Source organism: Dermacentor variabilis, chromosome 7, assembly GCF_050947875.1.
Source record: "Dermacentor variabilis isolate Ectoservices chromosome 7, ASM5094787v1, whole genome shotgun sequence".
Lineage (NCBI taxonomy): Eukaryota > Metazoa > Arthropoda > Arachnida > Ixodida > Ixodidae > Dermacentor > Dermacentor variabilis.
Genome location: NC_134574.1, coordinates 82,800,260 through 82,813,213, shown reverse-complemented (window position 1 = coordinate 82,813,213; position 12,954 = coordinate 82,800,260). Strand labels below are relative to the sequence as shown.

Here is a 12,954-nt window from a genome sequence, read left to right as displayed (position 1 = left end):
TGCTTCTCGACGGCCTTGCAGTGAGCGCTTTAGTGGACACAAGAGCCGACTACTGCGTCATGAGTGGAGCCGTCACCGCCCAGTTGAATAAAGTTAAGACGGCATGGGAACGCCTTAAAATTTGTACAGCTGGAGGACACCTAATAACAGCCACTGGAATCTTCCGAGGAAGAATTACCGTTCATGACCGGACTTGCCCTGCCACTTCGTTATCCTCCAAGTGTTTACGAGACGTCAATCTCGGCATGAACTTCCTGAACGAACGCGGTGCAATCACCGACCTGCAGTCAAAGTCGCTAACTCATTCGGAAGATCTAGCGATACCGCTGGAAAAGCTCGTAGTCGCCACGTCTTGAGTGTGGTAGAAGATCAACTGAGCATCCCGCCTCACTCCAGCATTGTCATTTGCGTCGGCGACGAAACACCCGCCGACATATAAGGTGTCATAAAGGGCGATCACCGCCTACAGCTTGATCGTGAAATCTGCGTCGCAAAAGGCGTCGCAAAAGCCGTCGCAAAAGGCGTTGCTCGAGTGCACTGAGGAAAAACAAAATTGATGCTGACCAAGTGACGTTGGCCAGTAGTTCAAGCAGATCAACAAGGGCACGACGATCACATACCTCGTGGAAATTGTGGAAACGAGCAATGCGTTTGTCATCTCGGATTCTGCCGCATCTACCCCGACCACCACAGTTTCCGCACCAGACTTCGAAATAAATCCTAGTCTCCCCCTGAGTGAAGCAACAGCTCAGAAGTCTTCTCCGACAATACAACGACTACTTTCCGGTGTCATCGAAGATTCGACAAACACCATTTGCAAAGCATCGCACTTTAACAGAAAAGTGCACTTGACCACTCCGCCCAAGCCCATACCGAGTTTGAACACGAGAACGTGAAGCTATGAGGCAACAAATTGCCGAAATGGTCTTGCGGACATCTTGCTGCCATCGCAAAGAACGTGGGCATCTCCAATGGTACTGTTGTAGAAAAAGGATGGAACCCTACTTTTCCGCGTTCATTATCGTCGACTGAAATGGATCACCACGGAGGACCTATACCACCTCCAACGGATAAACGATGCATTGACTCAGGTCTGCAACGCAAAACAGTTCTTGGCGATGCATCTCAAGACTGGCTACTGGTAAATAGAAGTCCACAAGAGGTATCAAGAAAAAAACTGCCTTCATCACGGCAGGCGGCCTCTAGGAGTTCAAGCAAGTGCCATTCGGTCTGTGCTTGGCGGCTGCTATGTTCCAGCGCATATTAGACACGGCGTTAGCACGGTTACAACTGGCAAGCCTGTCTTGCGTACTTGAAAGATTTCGTCTTCGCCGCAATTTCGACGGTCGCCTTAGGCGGCTTGCGACAGTACTAGAGGTCATCAAGCCATGAGGGCTCATTCTCAAGCCAGGAAATTGCCGTTTGGCTTGCGATGAGCTTCTGTTTCTAGACCACGTCATCGGCAAGTCTGGAGTCCGCCTCGACCAGCAGAAGACCGCTGCCATCGCAAAGTTCCAGTAGCCCGTCGACAAGAAGGCAGTGCATATATTTCTTGGCATGTATACCTACTACGGGTGGATTTCAAATAGTTTCCACGCATCGCTGAGCCGCTGACACATATAAATAAATGTGATAGCGAGTTCAAGTGAGAAATGCCATAGGCCAACACATTTCAAGAACTCAAATGACGCATGCACTCGCCACCTGGACTTGTGCGCTTGGACGAAGACCCCGATAAAGAAGCCCACACTGACACCAGTAGCCTAGGCCTCGGTGCCGTCCTAGTCTAGAAATGAGACAGAATGGGCGAGAGCTTACGCTAGCTAGTCTCTATCAAAAGTGGAAGGCCATTATTCTACGAGCGAAAAGGAATGCCACAGTGCCTGCAGTGCCCACAGTGAAATTCCCCCTTACCTATATGGCAGGCCGTTCAAAGTCCTCAAGGACCATCACGCGTTGTGTTGGCTAGCGAATTCAAGGATAATTCAGGCTGATTTGGGCGCTGGAAGCTCAGACTCCAAGAATATGACATAACTGTAATTCAAGTCCGGACGAAAACACTCTGATGCCGATTGCCTATCACACGCCTCCAGTGACCCGCCACTCAATGTGTCGAGGATGATGACGCCTTCCTTGGAATAATACGCATGAAAGACTTCGCTGGAGGACAACGTCCAGACTAGGAGCTAGAAGTCTCATCGAGTGTTTGGAAGGTAACACCGACGCTGGGCCTAGGACATTTAGGTGACATTTCTCTTCGTTCTCTCTTCAAAACAACTTACTCGTAAAGAACTCCTCACCAGTCCGCACCGACTACCTTGTTGGTGTTACGCATCCCTGCGTGTTTGTGCATGCCCTACATAACGATCCGAACACTGGGCACCTCGGGTTCTCCCGGACGCTATCCAGGATACAGGAAAGCTCGCCCACTCCATTTAGACATGCCAACACTGCCAGCGACGCAAGACACCACCAGCAACGCCAGCGAGATTACTACAGCCGATTGAACCTCCTTGCCGACCATTTCAGCAGATTGGAGTGCATACGTTGGGGCCCTTTCCCATGTCTACATCCCGAAAGAAGTGCATCGTCGTGATGATGTACAACCTTACCCGCTTCGCTGAACCTAAAGCTCTCCGGAAAGCTAGTGCAGCCTAAGCTGCGAAATTCTTCCTTAAGAACATCCTGCTGGGACATGGCACCCCAGAAGTCCTCAACGCTGACAGAGGAACGGCCTTTACACGGGAGCTCACCGAAGCCACTCTGCAATACACCCAGCCAAGCCACAGGAAGGACAACTGCTTACCACCAGTAGACGAATGGTCTTACGGAGCGCCTGAATAATACCCTTACCGACACGCTAGCAATGTACGTCGACGGCGAACTTCAGACCTGGGATGTCGACCTGCCCTGCGTAACCTTCGCTTACAACATGGCGCTAGAAGAAACAACGCAGACCACGTCTTGCAAGCTTGTTTACGGCAGGAACCCAACGACGACTCTTGACGCGATGCTGCAGCACGTGAGATAAAGGGAATCTTGACGTCGCCACCTATATCCGGTGTTTCGGAGAAGCCCGACAGCTCGCCCGCCCGCGGATCGAGAACCAGCAGAAGACCGACAACCGACACTGCGAATTTCGACGACGCTAAGTCGAGTACCAGCCCGGCGACCGTGTTTGGGTCTCGACCCCAATACGCAAACGAGGACTTAGCGAGAAGCTTGTATGCCACTATTTCGAAACCTACAAGATCATCCGACGCATTCGCGCCCTCAACTATGAGGTCTTGTATTTTGCTATTGAAGCGGCACCACTCACGACCTGAAGTAGTCCAGGTTGCGCGAGTTAAGCCGTTCTACCAGCGCTAACGAACTTTCAAGTTTGCTTAGCTGAGCTTCGGACTCTCATTTTTTGGAATTTGTTACTTTAGAACTTGTTTCGTTATTGCTTTGTTAGCTAGCTTAATAACTGCCCTTTTGTGTTTCGGTTTCCCGTGCTCAAATTGCGGCGTGTGGGGTGGTTACTATCTGAATACTCGAATGATAACAACAATATCCGGAGAGCTCACAATGGTCTATTTCATTTAATCTGGTGCCGTTCAGTATACCACCGATATACTCATGGTGCAGCACGCTTCTGATACATTGTCTGCGCTCCCTATTAGATTTCTAAGCAATGGTAGCATCGGGCATAGAGTCCTGGTGTTATTAGTAATGAAAGAAACACATACCTAGCGGCCCAAACAGACAGACTACTTCGGTCGCTGGGTCGGCCTAAGACTATAGATAGAGAGATAAATAAATAGATAGATAGATAGATAGATAGATAGATAGATAGATAGATAGATAGATAGATAGATAGATAGATAGATAGATAGATAGATAGATAGATAGATAGATAGATAGATAGATAGATAGATAGATAGATAGATGGATGGATGGATGGATGGATGGATGGATGGATGGATGGATGGATGGATGGATGGATGGATGGATGGATGGATGGATGATCGGAAGGATGGATGGATGGATGGACGAGTGGATGGATGGATGGCGGCTAGTAGAAATCACTGGATTGGTGGGAGGGGGCACTAAGAGATAGCCGACGTAGCCACGGTTTATTTAGACCGGTCAGGCATGGCACCGTGGCATCTTATGAGCGACCGACACCGCGGCCGCTGAGATGAACTGCGCTAGCGTGTTCTATTGTAGCGCTGCCTGCACGCGTGCACTCTTCTTTGCCGGCTTCGTTGGCGATAGCCAAGCAGCTACTGGATAATTTTATTCAATAATTCGTAACAAGTGGGGCCAGGCAAAGCGGATTAGATTTCGGCTGTCATGCAAAATGGCTAATTTCTGGGATAAGGGCTTTGCAACAAATAGATTGATTGTCTAAGGTAAATTAGAATGAATTGTTCGGTTTCCCGAGCAAAAACCACAATATGGTTATGAATCACGTCGTATTTTGGGCACCCATATAATTTTGATCACCTGAGGGTTTTTTCCACTTGCACACAACGCACGGTACAAGATCATTCTTGCATTTCGGCAACGTTGCAATGCGGCCGCCGCGGCCAGCATTCGCTCTCGCTCCTTCGTGCTTAGTAGCGCAACGGCGAAGTCACTTATTTAGGGTGGGTCAAACTTTTCGGGATACGCGATATCTTGGTAGTGGCAGTGTTGTCGGGGCGCTGCGCGACTAGAAAACAAATAATTGGGGTTTCATCTATCCTACATGTGGAATAGACGAACTGCGCAAGCGAAGTTCCTCGGAGTGATCTATGCGGACGACATTCTGCTACTAGTGGATAATGCAAGATATTTACGGACACTTGCGAATACATGTGGCAACGCCACGACAATTCTAGGCCTTAAGTTTAGCACAAATAAATCAGGAATAATGATCTTTAATAAACGGACGAGTAATTACGTGGTGTCAGTTAAAGAGCAAGTCATACCCATAGTCAAACGATGTAAATACCTGTGCACGTATATGTAAACGAAGGGAAGACTTACTCAACCACCCACCAAGATAACTTGAATATAAAAGGGAAGCGGAATGCCGCAATAATTAAACATAGAACACTTTGAGGTCAGAGTATTTATGAGGCGGTTCATTTAATCTGGAAAGGAGTAATTATGCCAGCCCTAACGTTCACAAATAGCAGTGTGTGGCCAAAATCAGGTATATTTTCGGTGTTGGAATTTTACTAAAGGCCGATAGGCCGCTTGGCTTTGGGACCCAACGATAAAAAACCACAAGTGGGGTTGTGCAGGGAGACCTGGGTTGGGGCAATGTTGAAGCCTAAGAAGAGCAGAGCAGAACTTGTTTTGTAGAAAGACCCAGGCCCGTGGATCACAATAAATGGGCGGCTAAAGTGCAGATGCGTCTGTAACTGAAAAGCGTGGACTCAGAATGAAGGAAGAGGGCAGGACAGTTGGCAACCAAGTGCGGAGTAAATGAAAGTGTAACTAGACAACCAGGAGTCATCGTAAAGGAAGTGACAGAAACACAGACAGCGAATTAGAAACAATACATTAAAACAAAAAAGTCTATGGAGAATTACAAGAACGGGAAGAAAGAAATTAGAAGCGAGCGAAGTGACATTCGTGCTGCCTGTCGCTTCAGTGCGAAGCGAACGCCGAGGACACGTAGCACGCGCAAAGCCACAATCCGCCGACCGGCCAAGAAACTGCCCCCAGTGCAGACCGCTCTCAAAATACGGCCGCGCCTACCGCGCGCATCCGCCACATGCTCAGTTGCAGGCGTAGAAAACGCCGCCCTCCCTCTACTCCCTCTTGCGCCTCGCAACGTTATGTGCCGCGCGCATGACAGCGCACTCCCTCTCTGCAATCGTCTCTTTCGAGCAGGTGAGATTTTGTCGCGATCGTCGGCTCCTTTCGAACGCTTTCGTCGCACACACAGCGTAGGGTGCACGGTGACGGTGCTATCGACTTTGGATTTTATACGGTATCTCTCGGTGACGCCGATGGCGGAAATGCGCTTGAAGTGCGCATGTAATTGCTATCGCAATAATAAATAAGTGGGGGTCTCGTTTGGGGGAAAATATATTACCATGCCATACAGGAGCGAATGTTTCAAAGGTGAAAACTGAGAAGTATAGCTTTCAGCACCCGTGTTTCTGGCGTCTATTTCTGTGCTCGCGCGAGACGACGCATACTTTAGTGGCAGGGTCATTCTGCATCGTTTCTTAAAGGAACTTTATCCGTCTCGTCTTCGTTCTATCTGGGCTACTATATTGATGTACAATTTTTCTAAAGATGAATAAATTGTGCCGCACATTGCAGGCTTTTTCTATTACACTTGCCCACAGTCTCCTTCTAACCTTGCATAGTTCCCGGGAATAGTCCTCACACAATGATGCAATAGAACTGTTCATCTTCCGGAATTGTTTGAAAATTAACTGCCGTCTGTGTTATATGGAGCAGTCTGATGAAGACCAGTCATGCCTTGTAAGTTCATAGTTTGCGTTATCTATGTTGACTTCCAATAGCAATGGCATCTTCCCAGAGGAGGTACTGAATTTTTTTTTAATTAGGACGGTTGCAAATGATTTCCACATTCACCCTCTGACTCAGGTAGCCCGAAAATGATCAGACTAGATCTCCTGCTATTATTCTCTAATACGTATATTCTCTTTTCAAGCGACAAAACAACTTTCTTCATTGGAGTACGTAAAATCTATTATGATGTGCATTATCCTGGCACAATGTGACCTTGTCGTCGCGTTTTAACAAAGCATTCGCTTTCTTTTCAGTTTAGGCCCATGGGTGTTCCTTGATATCACTAATGTCCGCTGCCGTTTACATAAGCCGTGTAAAATCTGAGCAGGGTCAAGAGACCATTAGTTTCACTGTCCCCTCCAAGAAGCAGCAAATTCCTGAGGGAGACAACAACATGCAGCATGCAATACAGCATTAGGCAAGGAAGAACCAGCCGTTAAAGGATCGTTTGAACGCTAACATTGTCGTAATCTTTTCTCAGCTGCAAATGAAAAACCAGGGTAATGGCAGCGATCAGAAGCCTAACGGTACCGTCGTGGCCAGTGTTTCTGCAACTCCAGATAGGGCCATTCACACCCTTCTCTCATGGTTTCAAACCATGCAAGCACTTTATGCTGTCTTCTGCACCTGTTGTCGTGGAGTGAAGTGCAAGCCTGACGGTTGGCGTGAAAATTTGCTCCGCGGTCTCATGGTAGAGGAAATTTCTGTGTTCATGCTTAGTCGCTGTGACAACGAAGTGGTCCGGGCTATTTCCTAGGTACAAGAAACCGAATTTTTCACGAAGCGCTCACTTTCTTTTCACTTGAGGCCCATGGGCTTTCTTTGATGTCAGTAATGTCAGCTGCACTTTACATGAGCTGTCTAAAATCTGAAAAGAATCGAGCACCGCAAAAAGCAGAGGATCATCAGCGATCCACATTGCCATCGTGCCCAGTCTTTCTTGAGAACTTGTAGCCACTTTATTGAGAACTTGCAGCCTTGAGAACTGGTAACAACATATTACTCGGCAAGAAAGTTTGAGGTAATCGTAAGAAATAACACCGTTATTAAAGGGGAGAAGGTGGGAAACGAACTTTTACTTTATTTTTTAATTTATGTACATACTGCAGGCCGTGGTTAGGTTCATGCAGGAATGACGTTATGCAATATCTTGCTTAAAATGCTAACCAGCGTTTCAATTTCAATTGACATATATCTATTGTCTGTCAGTGGAGCATCGACACGACGATGTGAGCATAGAAGGAAAAAAGTATTACGGCAGAAGTCGTGTCACGAGTCCACAGAAATATTCAACAGTAATACGAATAGCAAGCGAAATATAGTGGCATAGCAAATTCCAGGAGTCCAGATTATCTGACACGTTGCCACAGGCGAGGTGATAATTGTGCCAATGCATCACTTTGTTTCCTAGTGAATGTGATCAACATCTCATATACCTTCTTTAAATTTTAGGGACACTAATTTTTGTCTGCATGCTCCGCGCTGCCTTAGCAGCTATATTGTTGGGCTGCTAAGCACGAAGTCGCGAGATCGAATTTCAGCAGCGGTGGCCGCATTTCGATAGGAGCGGAATGGAGAACCCTCCGTGCCTTGGGATAAGGTTATATATTCCCTTTTGGTCAAAATTCTTCTAGGGTCCCGACCGGCGTGCCTCATAACTAAGTCGCTGTTATGGCACCTGAAACACCAGAATTCGAATTAATAATCCTTCTGTAGATGGTCTGCATGAATACATAAAGTTTTTACTGTAGTTAGGTAGAAACATTGTTTTTTTATTTTCGAGCCACTGTCATAGAGCTAAATAGCATGCATTGTGTCATGACATAGGTTTTTACGGTATTTCACCCAAGTGTAGGGGTAGTTCCACAAGACAATGACGCTAATGGCTAGCTACGTCTTCACACGATGCCACAAGTATTGAGCTAACGTCGTCGCGAATTTTTCTGCTGTTTTCATCATGAAGCTCATAGTAATCCAGTCAGTACGTATTTGCTTTATAGAATAGCTTAGTACTGCCTCGTCTTTATATGTTCTTGTTCCCTTTCTTCTAGGCCGTAAAAGTATAGAACTGCGAGTCTGGAATTCGTCTATTCATGCTGGCCCTTCCCCACAATGTGTAAAATACTACCACAGCATAGAAAGTCACGGACGAGGCATTTACACACACGCCTGCCAGAAAATACTTTCGTACAAGAATGCATCTCCGCAGCCGCACCAGCAGCTGCTCGGAAAAGCGCATCCACTTCATAAAGGACCCAATTCGTTGGGATAGCACTTGCATAAAAATGTGGGATGGCTTTGGTGTTGCAATGTGGAAAGCACATATTAAAATTCTCTAGCACACAGAAAACTTGAGTTGAAATAAAATACGACTTTCACATGGGTAAATCGTTTTATGTCCACTTAATGTGAAGGGAAGGAAATGGAGAATGAGATTCAGGCAAAAAATAAACGCACGCCGCATGGTCTTCTTTGTGCTTCGACTGACACTCAGGCAATGTTTACGTCACACAACAGTGGTTTATTGCTGCTGAAGCTTTCATTGAAGCGTAAAAATGTAGAACAACATACATTGCTTCCTCTAGTGAATGGCTAAAAGTTTCACTACAGTGCCTTATCGTATGAATGACTTCTTTCATACAAAATTGGTAGCAATTGTTCAGACAAACTCTGTGATGCTTTTGCAAATCAGCCATGTCAGCAACTATCAACGACGCCATGGCTAGAAACTATTTCAACACAGCACAGACAACACACTGTCGAGTCTCTAAAGTAGTTCCTCCATGTTTATGAGATCCTGATAAAATATGGCCCACGTTTGTGAGAGTTGTTTCGTGACTGTTTGCAAGGACCAAGTGGCAAGTGCCCTTCTGAGGAAAACTATTTGACAAGTCGCCATCCATTCCCTGAAAAAAAATCAACGTAGGGAAGGTACGGTGCAAAAAGCATTCACGAGAAATATTATCGCTGACATAAATGAGGCTGCGTCGTATAAGACATCACCTTTACAGAAATGTATTGAGATAGTTCATATAGAGAAGATTATGTATATATAATTTATTGACTATTTGTTAATTTCTACAGGTTTTTTATCTGTGCAGGTTTGCGCCGTGCCCACAAGTCTTACAAATTAATAGGCTAAAAACCTTCGAAGTACTTTCCCCGCAATGCTAAACTCTTCTATCGCGGCAAAGCTTTGCCCATATGGCGAAACTACCAGTTATTAACAGCCCATTTTTTTGCTTTTATTTCAAATAAGACAATAGGAATGCGGGAAATTAAAGAAAAGTTATCTGACAGCAAAGTGTAAAAGAGGAATGTACCCTAACGGGCTAGAAGGCGGTACGGGTTGATGTCAAACTCAGAATCACGCTACGCGTACGTATTGGTATATGGAATGTTTTATTTAAACCATAGAGAAGTGCAAAAACTACCTGTTGCACCTTGCTTAAATGTAGCCCTTGGGGTGGGCTACTTGAAGCTGCGTGCATTACTTCACGAGGAGCTGAAATGCAAATTGTCCAAAACATGAAAAGTGAATATTTTTTAATTAGACAATTTGCATTTAGTACCATTGCGATTATTCATTTGCAATTAGTAATTTGCAAGTACCTAGTTTGCTGCGCATATTCCAAATAAATTATTGTATCCAGGAATTTTGCAAGGCATCGCGACACCCTAATGCTCCCGTGGGTTTTGAGATAGGCGCTCTCAGTTTCACTTAGAATGCTCCAGACGGGCTCATTCCCTTCGCTGGGTTTTCTCAGCCGTATTTACACAGATGTCGATTCCAGTAGTCCGGACTGTAATGAGATTTATTCTTCCTTAGCGCACATGTTCTGGCAGTGCCCTGCGTTACCTAACGGCCCTCTATCCAGCTAAGCCGACTGGGTAGAGGCACTCCGGAGCCCATCGCTCCAGACACAACTAGAGGCAATCCAGAGAGCCCAAGAAAGGGCGGAACATCACGGTATTCCTGTCCCGACTTGGACGCGGCCAGCGGATTCTGTGGGTCCCCGATAAGGGCCTCCGCTGAAGCTCCTCAGGATCAAATAAAGTTCATTGTCTGTCTTTCTGTCTGTTTCTCCACTTACCTGAAATAACAAAAGCAACTGGAATGCCTGTGTATTTCATTGGACAATTTCGGGATGAACATCACGAAACTGATTTCATCCTGAAAATTCGTTATAAGTTATTACGGTTCGCTGAATACCAGCTGTGCACACTTCATAAATTACAACCTGGAGAATAGAGTTCAAATTGAAAGTTCCTTTTTCAGCATACATAAGCTGATTACGTGTTTTTGATTACTCATGCAAGTAATGTCCGCCACTTTGAGTAGTACAGCTCATAGCCACTCATATTTTTTTTTTACTTCTGTAGTCCTGAAAAAAAAAACACGCGGCTTAAAGCAATGTTTGGTTTTCAAACAAACCCCAAATGCTGCGCCCATTGCGAACATTCATTTTGCGCAAGTAATAGTTCTTTTCTAAGCAATTCATAAGAAAACAATATTTAGGTCTTGTCCAATTTCTTCCTTCTAGCAATCGTTAGAGCGTGTCATCTTCTTGTAATGATGCACATGGCAGTGTTAGTTTTGGTTCGTTAATTGACAATGGCACAGTTCAAACAATATTATATACAATATTACATGCGTACATAAATACACTCCGGGGCCAGAACGCCTTCGCGAGTTTTTAACACATATATTAAAAAAATATCGCAGTCTCTCAGTCATAGCAATAAATGGAATGTGCAAACTCCAGTGACATAGCCCTACGGCACGCTTTTCTTTGAACAAACCTTCCCGTTAAGGTTTTGTATTTACCAATAGAACAAGACCAACCAAATAAGAAAAAAACGCTGCGATTTTCCAGAACGCAACATTATTTGAAGCAACAATGTTACCAATTGGTATACTCGGCCTGACAATATTTTCGGCTCAACAATTTTGGAGTTGCAATGACAATATCTTTTGTCCCCTTCTAAAATATAGGTTGCGACGCAGAAGTAGGAATGCTTGCATCAGCTTCAGCTTAAAGAGATGCTGCACAAAATGCTCGAAATTGTCTCCTAATGCGTAAGCATTTTTTGGCACAGCTGTGTCTTCACTTTTGATTATTCGCTTTTCCTAGCCTATGCACTTTATCCATGGCATTTCCGCGGTCAAATAAATGAAATCCGTGAAGTGAACGATGTGCAGTTGAGTTGGCAGAAACCTGCACGGCCCCCTTCAAAGCGATCAACATAGCCAGAACGCCGTCAGAATCTTTTCTCACCAGAGCAGTTTTCACGCGATATTGTTAACTGTCTATATCGTAGAAAATGCGGCGTCAATGTCGGCGTCGGCGGAAGCGACGTTGCCCGTATAAAAAAAATCATCCCGAACTGCGCATCCCAATCCACGCAGACCCTCCGCGTGGCACAAATGCGTTACAGAACTAATTCAATTTTTCGAAGAAAAGTGCCTCAGAAAAATCGTAAAGTACCCCTTACACACAAGCTGCAGAAATGCTAGCTTCGGATTGTAATTTCAGTATACGAGAAAACATAATTCTGTTACACGGAAACTCCAACACTTAACTTTTTTCCAGCTGCCGTTTGAGGCCTGGCTTCCCATTGAACCACAAGTATCCTCTGGATGTCCAGATTACATCCGAGCGTCCTAGTTGTGGTTGGTACGTCAAGTGAATAACATGACAACACTAAATTCAGGACGTCCTATTTAAGTCATCTTTTGGACATCCACAGGATTGAACGTCTGGGAGTTAACCAAATCCCGTAACCCTAATCATATAGAGGTCTGAAGGATGTTGTGAACGGGATGTCCGATACCGAGCTTATGTGGGACGAAAACGCACAATCTAACACGTACTGACTGATCATATCGCGGAATGTCAACTCTCTTCCACAGCTACCCCAGTGCACGCTCTTCTGAAAAGTCGTGTCAGCTAGAAACATGAAGCTGCCACACTCAGGATCAAGCCTCCAATTAAGGCGATAAATGAAGCTGGTGCAATAGGCGTCCGAAAATACACAAGCGTATCGGGAAGAAACGTCGCAAAGAGGTAGGCAGAGCACCGGAACAGGTGCGCATTACCAGTTACCGCAAGGTGTAACCGAATCAACCGTGTCTTACGCTATCCAGACAGACGAGAAAGCCATGTACTGAAACGGCTGCAACCCCTGCCGTAGGACAGAGTGGTAGCCGTCTTTTCCCAGTCAAATCGCTATTGTCACATGCTCGCTTTGCGCTTATTTCCTTGTAGCTGATCACATGAATTAATGCCGTCATTCTATTCGATCTCTTGGCCCTTCTTGTAGTCATGTTTTGGCACTCTCCGCGCTCATTGTGCCTCAGGTGTAGCGTACTCTGATGTTCAACGAATGGCCAGAGGGGGCAGAAAATTCGACAACATGCTGCTGCTT

At 45.6% G+C, this 12,954-nt stretch overlaps 1 protein-coding gene across 5 annotated transcripts in view; it reads left to right on the top strand.

Moving 5' to 3' along the window:
• LOC142587575 (uncharacterized) overlaps positions 1–10,590 on the top strand; it is a 148,990-nt gene extending 138,400 nt beyond the window's left edge. For 3 of the 5 annotated variants that reach the window (XM_075698687.1, XM_075698691.1, XM_075698690.1), the window contains one exon: positions 8,577–8,927. In XM_075698687.1, coding sequence (XP_075554802.1) covers positions 8,577–8,797 — 221 coding nt within the window. In that variant the 3' untranslated portion in view covers positions 8,798–8,927. Of the gene's footprint in view, positions 1–8,576; positions 8,929–10,354 lie in introns of those variants that run through there. The other 2 variants (XM_075698689.1, XM_075698688.1) reach the window with 2 other exon arrangements.
• The last annotated feature ends 2,364 nt before the right edge of the window (positions 10,591–12,954 follow it).